This window comes from Leucoraja erinacea, chromosome 5 (assembly GCF_028641065.1).
Source record: "Leucoraja erinacea ecotype New England chromosome 5, Leri_hhj_1, whole genome shotgun sequence".
In the NCBI taxonomy this organism is placed as follows: Eukaryota; Metazoa; Chordata; class Chondrichthyes; order Rajiformes; family Rajidae; genus Leucoraja; species Leucoraja erinaceus.
The window spans coordinates 64911884-64925985 of NC_073381.1; the positions used below are offsets into that span (position 1 = coordinate 64911884).

At 42.0% G+C, this 14102-nt stretch overlaps 1 protein-coding gene across 3 annotated transcripts in view; it reads left to right on the forward strand.

Moving 5' to 3' along the window:
* scara5 (scavenger receptor class A, member 5 (putative)) overlaps positions 1–14102 on the forward strand; it is a 98366-nt gene that overhangs the window by 81742 nt on the left and 2522 nt on the right. Inside the window, exon 9 of one of the 3 annotated variants that reach the window (XM_055635811.1) lies at positions 380–436. The exons of the other annotated variants lie outside the window; for them this stretch is intronic. Within the exon in view, the coding sequence (XP_055491786.1) occupies positions 380–402 (23 nt within the window). The 3' untranslated portion in view covers positions 403–436. The remainder of the gene's footprint in view (positions 1–379; positions 437–14102) is intronic. 3 annotated transcript variants of the gene reach the window in all.

A 14102-nucleotide genomic window follows, 5' to 3' on the forward strand; every position in this document is an offset into this window, starting at 1 on the left:
AGTGCAACTTGCATCAGTTTACATATTAATGGACGTGTCTTTCTCTAATATCGTTTTAGAAGCGTACGTTACTCTGATCATATGTCATGTTTTATTTTAACATTTACATCAATACGTGAATATTTCAGGACCATAATCAGTGCTGGTGCTCTCAAGGGTAGAATAACTGGGTAAGATTAACCAGAACATTTTCTCTTCCACTGTAGTTATATTGGCTTTCCGTGTTAATATTTCCTGAGGAAGGTGTACAATGTCCCCTTGGCCTCTTTGTTGGTCACATTACTTTTCTCGCACATGTTGAGCTGTGTTTTTTTTGGTTGGAATCTTGTGTTATTATTCCCTTACCGGAATGGGGCCTGACTTTGAATTACCTTTTCAGTCTCAGAAGGAGCCAGGACATAACTTTTTCCAGATGGTATATATTACATTCCAATGGGTGAGTTACCAAAACATTGCATTCATAATAAGTTAGGGAATGTTTTCTGACCTGCCTCTACCTCTTTACTCTCTTTCCTCTAACTTTTTTGCTTTCGCTCTTTCTCATTGATTCTGGATTTTATTTTTGTAACTTTTTTTTATCCTTTGTTATTTCTGCATTTCTTTCAAGTGGGAGCAGGTGGCTGCCATATTATTTTGCACAAAAAAGGCACTGGTGGTTGGAGATTGAATTCCATGTTGGTGGATGCAGCATAATCATAAACTGGAACATACTACAGCACATGTTCCCTACTTTATTCATGTTTACTCCCATCCCCTCTCACTCCTATCATCTATATTTTTACCAGCTTTCCTTTTTCTCATCTTTTTCTATTCATGCTTTTCTTTCAAATGTTCACCAGAAGAGCACTTCACCTCATTTTACCATCATTCATTTTCTTCATCTTCCCATTTGTGCTTGAGGAGGTTGCCTTAAAGCTAGAAGTTTATATACTTCACCTACATCCATCTGTATTTTGTTCCAAGCCTCGTCTACTTCCCTCAAAGAGACTTTGTCAGATTTCAAAATTCAAGGTAGGTACATACCCCCCCTGCCTCTTTCTATATTTCTCTCTGTGACTCAGTTAGATGTCAGGACTTACAGATTGCAGAGCAAGCATGATATTAGCAGGGGACTTACTTCATATTCATCTTTAATCCAGAGGAACAAATCTTCATGAATTTATCTTTCCCCATTCCTGCAACATGATTTGTGAGAATGAAACATGACTGTAGTTGTGATGGGAAGTCAAAGGTTGTGATGAAGACCAAAGTCAAGCTTGTTAATGGCACATAATTCATTTGATACCTTGCCGTTGCAGATAGCAGTAAGAGATGGGATGCTTGTTTTATTTTCCCATTTGCACTGATTATTGCTTAATTCTAATATTATTTGTATTTCATTGATCAATTTCAGGTAGAAATAAACCTTCAATCACAAATATGTACAGCTCAGAAGGAGACTATTCACTTTGTCAAGATAGACACAAAATGCTGGAGTATCTCAGCGGGCCACCGATTCACTTTGTCAATGCTGGCTCTCTGAAAGTGTTACCAATTCACTAGTTCACAGTTCACAAGTGTAGGAGTAGAATTAGGCCATTCAGCCCATTGAGTATTCCACCATGGCTGATCTCTGCCTCCTAATCCAATTTTCCTGCTTTCATTCCACTGCCCAGCGTTCATACAATAGTGTTAAAACTATTACATTGACAGCTTTAAATAATCATGCACTATGAATGTATTCAAACTTGTAGACATGCTTCTAAAAAAAGACAGCAGTCAAGAGCCACCACTTGGTATGAATAAACTGCACAGAGCAAATGTAGGAATGGCAGTACACACATGTTCTGTGGTTTGCAACCTCCTTGGGAAAGGAACAATTATACTGTGTCGATTTGAATGTGACTATCACCATCAGATCACGCATGCATTGCCAGATTCCCCGAGGCAGTCAACTGTGCATCTATTCTGCACACAACCAGCGAATGATGGACTACCATTGGTTCCCACTTTTTGTCAAAGCTGACATTTCACCTGCAGCATCAATAAACTGCAACTAAGATAAGTCCAATAAAGTGGATTAACCCTCATAGCTGTGAAGGAATGAGATACTATTCAGATTCAGATTCAGATTCAATTTTAATTGTCATTGTCAGTGTACAGTACAGAGACAACGAAATGCATTTAGCATCTCCCTGGAAGAGCGACATAGCAAACGATTTGGATAAATAATAATAAGGGTCCGGGGGGGGGGTGGTGATTGGCAGTCACCGAGGTACGTTGTTGAGTAGAGTGATAGCCGCCGGAAAGAAGCTGTTCCTCGACCTGCTGGTTCGGCAACGGAGAGACCTGTAGCGCCTCCCGGATGGTAGGAGGTTAAACAGTCCATGGTTGGGGTGAGAGCAGTCCTTGGCAATGCTGAGCGCCCTCCGCAGACAGCGCTTGCTTTGGACAGACTCAATGGAGGGGAGCGAGGAACCGGTGATGCGTTGGGCAATTTTCACCACCCTCTGCAATGCCTTCCGGTCGGAAACAGAGCAGTTGCCATACCATACTGTGATGCAGTTGGTAAGGATGCTCTCGATGGTGCAGCAGTAGAAGTTCACCAGGATCTGAGGAGACAGATGGACCTTCTTCAGTCTCCTCAGGAAGAAGAGACGCTGATGAGCCTTCTTGATCAGAGTAGGGGTATTGTGGGTCCAAGAGAGGTCATCGGAGATGTTGACTCCCAGGAACCTGAAGGTAGAAACACGTTCCACCTCCGTCCCGTTAATGTGGATGGGGGTGTGCGTGCCGCCTCTGGACTTCCTGAAGTCTACAATGAGCTCCTTGGTCTTCTTGGAGTTAAGGGCCAGGTTGTTGTCAGCGTACCATGCTGCTAAGTGCTGGACCTCCTCCCTGTAGGCCAGCTCATCGTTGTTGCTGATGAGGCCAATCACCGTTGTATCATCTGCATACTTGATGATGGTGTTAGTACCATGTACAGGTGTGCAGTCATAGGTGAAGAGGGAGTAGAGGAGGGGGCTCAGCACACAGCCCTGTGGAACGCCGGTGTTCAGGGTGAGGGTTGAAGAGGTGTGCTTGTCTAACCTAACAGACTGGGGTCTGTTGGTTAGAAAGTCCAGTGTCCAGTTGCAGAGGGAGGGGTCGATGCCCAGGTTACCGAGTTCATTTCATTTTATTCATTTCATATGGGATGCTTGCAAAACAAACCTTTCAGGCCATGGAATTTTCAGGACATTACAATTATCTCAGAATCTATTACCTGGTAGGCCTGGATCTGATCTCCACTTCTGCTTCAAAACAGTTGGGAAAATTTATACATTCCAGTAAATTAGCAGATGTGCCAAAATACTATATGATGACAATTGAATGCAGTAATCACAGAAAATCCAAACAAAATCAAATAAAGTAGGTTAATAATTTCCCAAGATCTGATTAAACACAATAATTTGCAGTGGAGAGCACTGCAATTTTTTTTCTCTTGCATCTCATGCACTAAAATGAAAACTAACCTGTAATTGTTAGCATCTGGTCAGTTTATGAATGTATACTAGAATGTGTTTTGCGCACTTTAATCCACGGATGCTATGTCAACTTTGTTTGAAAATGAAATGACTAGTAACTTAATGGATCAGAAAAGAAAACATCTGTACAAAATATGACTAGTAATTTTGCATCAATCTGATCCAGACGCACAGCTTTAGCCGTTTACAGAGGGCTTCAAAGGTCCAGTTTCATGGCAGGCTCCTATGTAGGTGAGAAGTCAGCTTCAAAGATGATCTATAAATTGCGAGGAAGTTGATGGAAAGTGGTGTTCCAATACTGGAGAGAAGATTTAAAAAATCTTATTATTGTTCACATTTTACAGCACTATTCCGCTTTTGATGTTTAAATATTTTTGGATTTCTACAGCCAGTTGATATTTTTCCCATTTTCCTTTTTTTCAGTGGAGGAAATAGTCTTAGTCTGCATTCCTAACTGAATAAAGCTGCAGTATGTTATTGTAATATTTAATTTCAGAGGCAGGATTGGATTGTGATTCCAACATGTAGACTCCTTTCAGCTTTGGCCTTAATGACTGCAATATGTTTGTCGTGTGTTGCTGGGAATGTATTTTTGAGCTGCCTGTGTTATGGAAGGCTTTGCAACGTTGGATGGGATTTTAATCGTGGATTTATTAGCCATCCTCTAGGAGAGAAATAATCTTGTGAACAACAATCAGGCCAGGGAGTCTTCCAAATGTCTCCCACCTAAACCACTAGTACCAACAACTGCCTGATATAAACCTAGCCCAATGCATGTCAAGACAGGATAGCAAAAGCTTTTCACTGTACCTTGGTACACATGACAGTAAACTAAACTGAACTGAACTGTAAATGTGAGGTAGTTAAACATAACCAATTATTCGATTCATACCATTTATCCAATTATGGAAAATATAATTTGCTGTATGAGCCTGTGATGGATGGCGTATCCAAGAGAACACTTTGTTTAATCTGTCAGCTTCCTTTTATGACTTTCCCTGGACAAATGTGTTATTATTGTAGGCTTTAGCCTCACTAGATAAGCTTCCTGAGTGACGATCAAAATTTGGAACCCCAACAAATAATTTCCATATAGGAAGCCTTTAATGCCTGTGCTATAAAGAAGAAGATATATTTTTTTAATTCTGGAAGATATAAAAAATATATGAAATGGATCAGATTAGAGAAACCAAAAGCATCCTGGAAGATTTTTTATTTCCACTCCACAAAACATAAAGTAAAACACAAAATGCTGGAGTAATTCAATGCATCAGGCAGCATCTCTGGAGGGAATGGGCAGGTGATATTTTGGGTCAGAACCCTTCTTTAGACAGACTGAAATGTCACCTGTCCATTCCCTCCAGAATTGGAGGCAGACCCATTGAGTTACTCCAACACATTGTTTCACTCAAGATTCCAGCATCTGCAGTTCCTTGTGTCTTCATATGGTTTATAAATTAGGACCTGTTGCTAAATTCCTTGATAAAATCTTTGTTTTCTCGTATGGGAGTGGGAGAGTTATGTTAGTTGCTGGATGTAGACCATCGCCCCATGTCAATGACACCCACAGCAGTAGACATGGCTTGGATGACTTTCCAGGCAGGCTCTGGCAACATTTCTCACATTAGCCAGACTATATTAGTTGTTCAGATTCTGATTAGTCTATTGCCATATACACCAGAGTGCAGTGAAATATCCAGTTCGCTTGAAGCTCATGGAGGAAACAAGAAATACATTTTGTACACAACAAATGCAATGATGAATATAAGAACAATAGGACGGTGCAAATATATCACTGTATACAATACAATACAATTTTATTGTCATTTGAGCCCCAGTGAGGCTCAAACGAAATTCTGTTTCCACAGCCATACAAACAAAGACAATTTCCTAGACATACACACAATTTAATTCACACAAACATCCATCCATGATGGAAGGCAAAGTCTTTTCTCTCCCCTGTTCTCCATGTCTCTCCCGATATCCAAGCCCCAGGTGGGCGATGATAAGTCACCCAGGGTCTAAATGTCACAAAGGAGCCCCCGGCAGGCGCTGGAGTGGGCCATCTGGACCCCACCTAAAACTTGGCCTGCGGGACGTTCCGGGGAAGCGGTCTCTCTCTCCCCCCGGACCCGCGAGCTCCCGATGTCCCAGTTCACCGGACCTGTGGCTGCGTTGCTGGAGCACAGGGAAATAAAGGCAGGAGTGGGCCATCTGGCACCTAAAACTTGGCCTGACGTTCAATAGGATCATGCCTGTTGATCATGGCAATATGATCAAGGATGTTGCCAGGACTCGAGGTTCTGAGCTTTAGGGAGAGGTTCAGCTGGCTGGAACTTCATTCCTTGTAGCACAGGAGGATGAAGGGTGTTTTTATGGAGGTGTGTAAGATTATGAGAGGAATAGACAGAGTATTTATGCAGAGAGCCTTTTACTGAGAGTAGGGGAATCAAGAAACAGAGGACAAAGGTGTGTGAGGAGGAAAATATTTAATAGGAAGCTGGGGAGCATTGTTTTTTTAAATAAAGGGTGGTTGGTATATGGAATGAGCTGCCAGAGGAGGTAGTTGAGGCTGTTACTATCACAATGCTTAAGAAAAATTTAGATAGGTACATGGATCGGATAAGTTTAGAGGGAATGTGTAGGGCGGAACTGCAGATGCTGATTTACACCGAAGATAGACACAAAATGCTGGAGTAACTCAGCGGGACAGGCGACATCTCTGGATTGAAAGAATAGGTGATGTTTCGGGTCCTTGTAGCACAGGAGGATGAAGACCCGAAACGTCAGTCAGTCCTTCTCTCCAGAGATGCTGCCTGTCCCATTGAGTTACTCCAGCATTTTGTGTCTATCATAGGTTTAGATGAATATGAGCCAAATGTAGGCAGGTGGGACTGTTGTAGATGGGGCATATTGGTTGGTTTGGGCAAGTTGGGTCGAAGGGCCTGTTTCCACGTTCTATGACTCTATGACTCTAATGCTGATCTTCCCCAGACCTTAACTCAATTTCTGGGCCAGTTCCATGCAGCCCTTAATTCCCTGCTGTTTCAAAGAAATATCCACCCTCACTAATTACTGGTTGTGATCAAACCTCCACTGCCCTCCAAGGTAGTGAATTCCAGAGATTCGCCATCTTCTCCAAGAACAAGTATTTCGCAAACTGTAGACCTATAGACAGTTTTAAATGACTACTTCTTATTCTTGCAAATATGAGCCTTTATTTGAGTTTCTCCTGCTCATTGAATCACCTTAATATCTACCCTGCCATGCTCCCAGATCGTCTTACATGTTTCAATAAGATCAGCCGTCATTCTCCAAAGCTTCAAAAAAAGGTAGGTCTAGCTGTTCACGAAAGATCAATCCTTGGACCCTGGGAATTCTCTAGAGAATCTCTTCTGGACTCCCTACAATGGTAATTAAATAACAGGAGCAAAATAATGCACTGCTCTTCAGACATTACCTCACTAAGTATCCTGATACAATTGTAACAATATTATATTTTATTTTATCTCCAACACTCTTGCAATAAAGGCTAATGTGCCATTTTTCACTTCCTAACTGATTGCTTCACCTGCAATGCTATCCTTTGGCATTCATGGACAAGAACCCCTAGATGTCACCTTCCATATAACCATATAACCATATAACCATATAACAATTACAGCACGGAAACAGGCCATCTCGACCCTTCTGGTCCGTGCCGAACACATCATCTCCCCTAGTCCCATATACCTGCGCTCAGACCATAACCCTCCATTCCCTTCACATCCATATAACTATCCAATTAATTTTTAAATGATAAAAACGTACCTGCCTCCACCACCTTCACTGGAAGCTCATTCCACACAGCTACCACTCCCTGAGTAAAGAAGTTCCCCCTCATGTTACTCCTAAACTTCAGTCCCTTAATTCTCAAGTCATGTCCCCTTGTTTGAATCTTCCCTACCTTCCTCCAATCATTTTCAATATCTCTGCTTTCAATGCTCTGCTCTTTGACTTCTCCTACAGAAGTACATGGCTTCATACTTTCCTGTCTTAAACTCCATTTGCCAACTATTATTTAATTCACTCAACCTGTCTACATCGAGTAACAATTCATCTTCATTCCACTTATTTACGTGTCAATGGCAACCTTACACTCTGCCTCTTCTTCCAAGTCATTAAGACAGAAAACAAATAACGAGGACCAAGAAATTATCCTGAGGGCACTTGAGTGGTGCAAACTCCACGTGAACTATGTCAGAGTTCAGCAATCGCAAGGATCCACTGGTCTAGTTCTGTTTTGTAGAAATGAACTACAGATGCTGGTATATGCTGAAGATGGACACAAAGTGCTGGAGTAATTCATCGGGTCAGGCAGCATCTCTGGAGAAAAAGGATGGGTGACATTTCGGGTTGGGTCCTTTCTTCAGAGTCTGAAGAAGGGTCCTGACCCGAAACATCACCCATCCTTTGTCTCCAGAGATGCTGCCTGACCTGCTCAGTTACTCTGGCACTTTGGGTCCATCTTCGGTCTACTCCTGTTTTTTCCTTATACTATTAGGCGTGCCTGGTGCATCTGAAATAGGAAATGGTACAGTTTGGTGAGCGGAAGGACATGTAAGAGACATCCATTTGAACAATCTGGATATTGTAATGTAGAAGAAAAACATGTGAGGGTGGGGGTGGCCTGTGAAAATGTTAATGGCTTGTGAGCGTATCACCAACATCAGTGCTTGAACCACTCCTGGCCACTGGCACCTCCATAAAGCTCATGATTGGCAACACCTTCTCCAATTACCTGAATCTTTTGACATGCAAAGTGCCTCCTCCGTTTTGCTGATGCAGTCAAAAATTTTGAGAGCCTTCTGCAAGGAATGCTGTTGGGTGTGTTACAATGCATGTTTGCATGAACCAGGCTGTCATGGTTGCATAGCTATGTGTTTGTGTTGGCTTGAACAGTAACTACAGTTCAGCACCCTCAGGCACTTCTCAGCCATCACAAGACATTATTTCCCATGCACTAACCTGTGCTAACCAGATCAGTCTCTGCTCAGCTAAATGCTGGTAGATCCTGTCCCTACGAATCCCATCCAACAGCACTGATGTCAGGCTCACTGGCCTGTAGTTCCCTGGCTGGCCTTTGCTGCCCTTCTTAAATAATGGTACAACATTAGTCACCCACCAGTCTTACAGAACTTCACCTGTGGGAAATGTTGATGTGAATATCTCTGCAAAGGTTTCCACAATGTCTTACCTAGCTTCTCACTAGGTTCAAGGACATACTTGGTCTGGCCTTGGAAACCTCTCTACCTTTATTAGCTTTGAAATTACCAATAAATCTTCTTTGGTAATTTGTTTAAGACACTGCAACTCATATAACTCAATTCCTTAGCTTCCATGATCTTATCTCCCCCATCTCTTGTGGTTCTATCCAAGGATGACCATATTGATTTTTAAAGGGACCTTTTTTTTTACCTGCAATCCTTTTACTCTTAACATATCTGTAGAATCTCTTGGGATATTCCTTTACTTGCCTGCCAACTAAATTTCCAGGCCTCCTTTTGCCCTATCAATTCTTTTCTTAAATGATCCTATACTTCCTACATTGCAAGGAGATTTGCTTGATTTCCACAGCCTAAATCTGACAAACGTCTCCTTATTTTTTTCCTTATCAGATTCTCGACAACTTTTCTCAACCAAAGTTTCTTAAACTCGCCTGCCTTGCCCTTCACACTAACAGGAAAATACTGTCCTGTATTCTTGATATATCGCTTTTTGAAATACTTCCATTTGCAAACAAACTTTCACAATTGACCTCTGCAGGTTCCTGCCTAATGCCTCAAAATTGGCCTTCCCTAATTTAACACCTTAACCTGTGGCTCAATCCACTCGTTCACCATAAAACAACTAATAAATTATAGTCACTGGAGTCAAAGTGCTCCTCCACTGACACTTCAGTTACTTGCCCTATCTTGTTCACTAAGAAGAGGTCCAGTGTTGTATTCTCTCTAGTAGGGCTCTCTATATTAAGGGAGCATACCTGGATATGTATAATGAATTTCATTCTGTCCAACACCTATTGAGTCTCCTATGAACATATCCCCATCTGACTTCACCCTATCCTGCTGTGCATCGCAATCAGACTCAATGCCACAGATATGGTTGCTGCTACTTTGATATAAAATACTTAAGGGATTGGACCGGCTAGATGCAGGAAAAAGGTTCCCAATATTGTTGGAGTCCAGAACCAGGGGTCACAGTTTAAGAATAAAGGGTAGGCTATTCAAGACTGAGATGAGGAAAAACGTTTTCACCCAGTAGTGCATTCTCTGCCACAGAGGGCAGTGGAGGCCAATTAATTCACTGGTATTCAAGAGAGTTAGATAGAGCTCTTTGGGCTAACGGAATCAAGGGATATGGGGAGAAAGCCGGAACAGCCATGATCAGCCATGACCATATTGTATGGCGGTGCTGGCTCGAAGGGCCGATGGCCTACTCCTGCACCTATTGTCTATGTTTTCTATGTTATCCTGCACGATCATACCCCTCACTGTATCCAAAAGATATCGGATATCCCTGCACCCACTGCTAACTCACTTTACCCTTCTTAATTTCACCCATCTACTTTCTGCCTTCGCCTTATGTGTGACAATCTCACTAGAGCTGTCTATGAAGCTCTCATTCTCCTGGATGATCCTGAGGTCGCCCAGCGATAGCTCCAGTTCCCTCAGTTAGGCAGGAGCTGCACTGACCACACTTCCCATGGGTGTGGTCCTGAGGGACTGTGGAAGTTTCCCTGACTCCCCATATCCTGCAGGAAAAGCATAACAGCACTCAAACTGCTACCCTGCCTGCACTTAGAGTAAAGAAGGGCGTCACAAAAACAAGACCTTACTTTTTTTCCCATGTTTTAATGGGCAGTAAAATTACTCACCCAATATTATTACAGTCTGAAGAAGGGTCTCTATGCGAAACGCCACCCAGTCCTTCTCTCCAAAGATGCGGCCTGTTTCGCTGCTTTTTGTGTTACTCCAGCTTTGACTGTTACTCCAGCTTTTTGTGCCTATCTTCGGTTCCTTCTGCCACATATTACAGCAATTATCTTTATTTATTCTTTGAGACACCACACAGACACAGTTCAGATGTATCTGCCCTGAAGTAATCAGTTGGCCAACTCAATGATAATTTGAGGTCTAATATTTTCTTACGTTCTCTAAGAAATAGGCAGCAATATAAAAGGCAAACTGTCATATGATTGCTCATATTCTCATCATGTTTCCATTAATCTTCATAACTGCAATGCAATACACTTGGCATATAGCTTTCAGTTTGATGAAAGAAAATTAACACCGTAATTCATCTTCTGTCACATGCATTGAAAATGTGCTATGGAAGCATACGTGGATTTTATTTTTCTCCCAAAACTTGGTTCCACAAAGTGCCTAAATTCAGAACCACACGTTAGGCACACACCACAGTGTGGATAGTGTGTGGGAACAAGTATTGATTTCTGCCCTTTCATCTCCATATGGAACAAATACTTCTCTGCAAAAATTTGTTTTGTGCCATTTATTGACCTTTACATTTAATATGAATTGAAATATGCTGCAAAAAGGAAGCAAAAAAATGTTATTTTATTGTATTAAGTGAAACTGTTCTCAAATGTTTCCCAGAGAATAGTTTATTTGAAACAGACTGAAGAAACACTACCAGAGAAAGCTATTTAAAATATGTCAAAAACATCTTATTTCCCCTTCGGAAAAAAAAAATCCATTTGCTACACAGATGTCTTTGTCAGGGAGATAGTACACGTATTTGTTGGCTGTAAGACTTTTAAGGAAATTGTGATTAAATGCAGATGTCTGCATTTAATTGAGACTTTGAACAGGATTCCAGACACCATGGAGCATCCTACATAAATGTCTTAGTAGCTTTACTGTGACATTAAAGATGATTGTCCAAGTTCACTTTGCTGATGGGGAGTCTCACCACCAGCAGCACACAGCAGGGAGTCGTGGGCATCCTGCCCATAATTTCCCATCAATTTCACAATATATTGCAACATCTAGGCTAGGCTATACCACAGTAATGTGAATTCAGCTGTCCCGTGCTCAATCATTCTTTCATAGTGTTAGTTCTCCGAGTCAGGAGGTCATACATTCAGAACCCCATGCTGACTGTTATCTCCAGCAGTGATGGGTTGTGGATGTTGGCGCCTTCTCAGGCAATAAAACAAATAGCCCCAAGATGAAAATAACTGCACAATACCAGTCCACCATGTAGGAAGTGGAGAAGGATACAAGTTGGCATCAGAAACACGGCAACTCTTGTGTATTGCCTCAGTGTAATCTACCATTCTTACATTCTTGTACTTCGATATGATTGTGCTTATGTATAGTTTGTTTGCAAAAAAGGAATTTCACTGTACAGAGGTCCATGTGACAATACGTACCATTGAACCATTGAAGAGTTCCCGATGATTAGCAGGAGGATATGTATGTGAAGAATGGAATCAACTTTGAAATGAGAATGGAGTAGAAACTTAGCAATACCAATGCCTTACCAGAACAGTGGATCTGAGATACTGTGGATATTTCTGCAGAGTTTAAAATGAAAGCCAGAAAGAACTGGGCTAAGAGTAGGCACCTGCTGGATTCATAACCAACCCTGGTGCATGGATCCTGGAGTTCAGCAAGCAGTTTTTCCAGGTGAAGCAGTAATTCACGTACACTTCTCATTGGAAGCATACTTTTATGTCTGTATGCACCATCCCTTCCAGATGTTTCATGATCCTAAACAATTATTTTTTCCTTTCTCTTTTACTTTCTAGAAATTTCCTTCTACAGAACCACCATTTCCCCATTTGTTCCACGCAAGTCTTTGAATCATGCATTTAATTTTCTGATCTTACGTATGATAGGCCAATGGCTTGTATAGTAATCCAGAGGTTATCGCCCAAGAAATTATGCTTTTAAATTTGGATCCTGAAGCTCATTTGCCAATAGCAGAATCTCCTTCTTTGTTCCATCAATGAAATCAGTTCTTCAATGGACCACAGCAGTTAAGTGTTTCCCATTTAATCCAATTTCCGTCCATTCAAGCACATGACAAGCAACACATGGGTGTAGAGTAAGGTATCTATGCCTCTAACTGCACTGGCTCCGATTACCAGCACATGCCTCTTCTTTCCCGATTTGCATGATGTCCACAGAGATGTACTGTAGTAGTCCCTCCCTACCTATGTTCAAGACACCTCAGACACTCTCCGTCGTCTCCGCGCATTCAATTCTCTAGGCCCTCACCCCCTCATCTTCACCATGGACGTCCAATCACTCTACACCTCCATCCCCCACCACGATGGTCTCATAGCCCTCCGGTTCTTCCTCGACCAGAGAAGCAACCTATACCCAGCCACTGACACTCTCCTCCGCCTAGCGGAGCTGGTCCTTACCCTCAATAACTTCACGTTCGACTCCTCCCATTTCCTCCAAATACAAGGCGTAGCTATGGGCACACGCATGGGCCCCAGCTATGCCTGCCTATTTGTAGGTTACGTCGAGCAATCCTTGTTCAATACATACCAGGGCCCCATCCCCGACCTCTACCTCCGCTACATCGACGACTGCTTTGGTGCCACCTCCTGCACCCGCACACAACTGACTGACTTCATCCACTTCACCACTAACTTTATTTGTCCATCCGGCACTCAAATACACCTGGACCATTTCCGACTCTCTAACTGTACTGTAGTCAGTTTGCTCACTCACCTGCAGCCTCCACATAAGACAGAAAGATCATCTCAACCGGTGGACAAGTGTAACGGTTGACACTTCTGCAACACTACCGTTTGGATTCTTGTACCTGCCTCAGTCAATGCCATGTCTTCCTGTTTTTGCCTGGCCAATTCTGCAGCAGGTAATCTAAGGGGTGTGACGACTTGCAAGTGAAAGTATCCAAGCAGCAATTCCGCCTTTCCTGGTGCATCACAGCACAACTTATTAATCCCAGTTGAAGTCCCTTAAGCCGAGGACACCAACTGCACCAAACATTGCATCAATTCTATCAGCTCCTGTATATCACACCTGTCTTGCCATAACTGTGTCAAAATAATGATTAAATTGAATTTTGCGTCCTTTGCCCTTATTTCACCAAGGTTCATACTCTGTATATGCTGCACTCACATAATGGCAAATGCATCATGCTTCATTTGGGGCCTCAGTTTTATATTCTCATGTATCCGGTTCATACAGTGTGACCTTGTTTACATGTTTAACATTGCAATTTAAAAGAATAAGATATGTTAAATGTCAAACTGAACTCAATCAATACATTATTACTTGACCGAAGTCTACCCTCTGAATGCTACACTCAAGATTACTGTTCTGACATTAACTTTGAGATGATTTATTTGATTGCAGGTTTCAAATCAAAGTCGTTTTGCAAATGTGGCCTCCAAAAAGGGCACATTTCTTTAGATTACTTCAAACTTTACATGCATTCAAATATTTTTTGTGATTAAAAAAGACCTGGTCTTGCTGTGCAAGTTATGACGTTTTCCATTTATAATGTTTTTATGTAAATAGTGGTATCTAGTTTGCACACTATATGGTTATT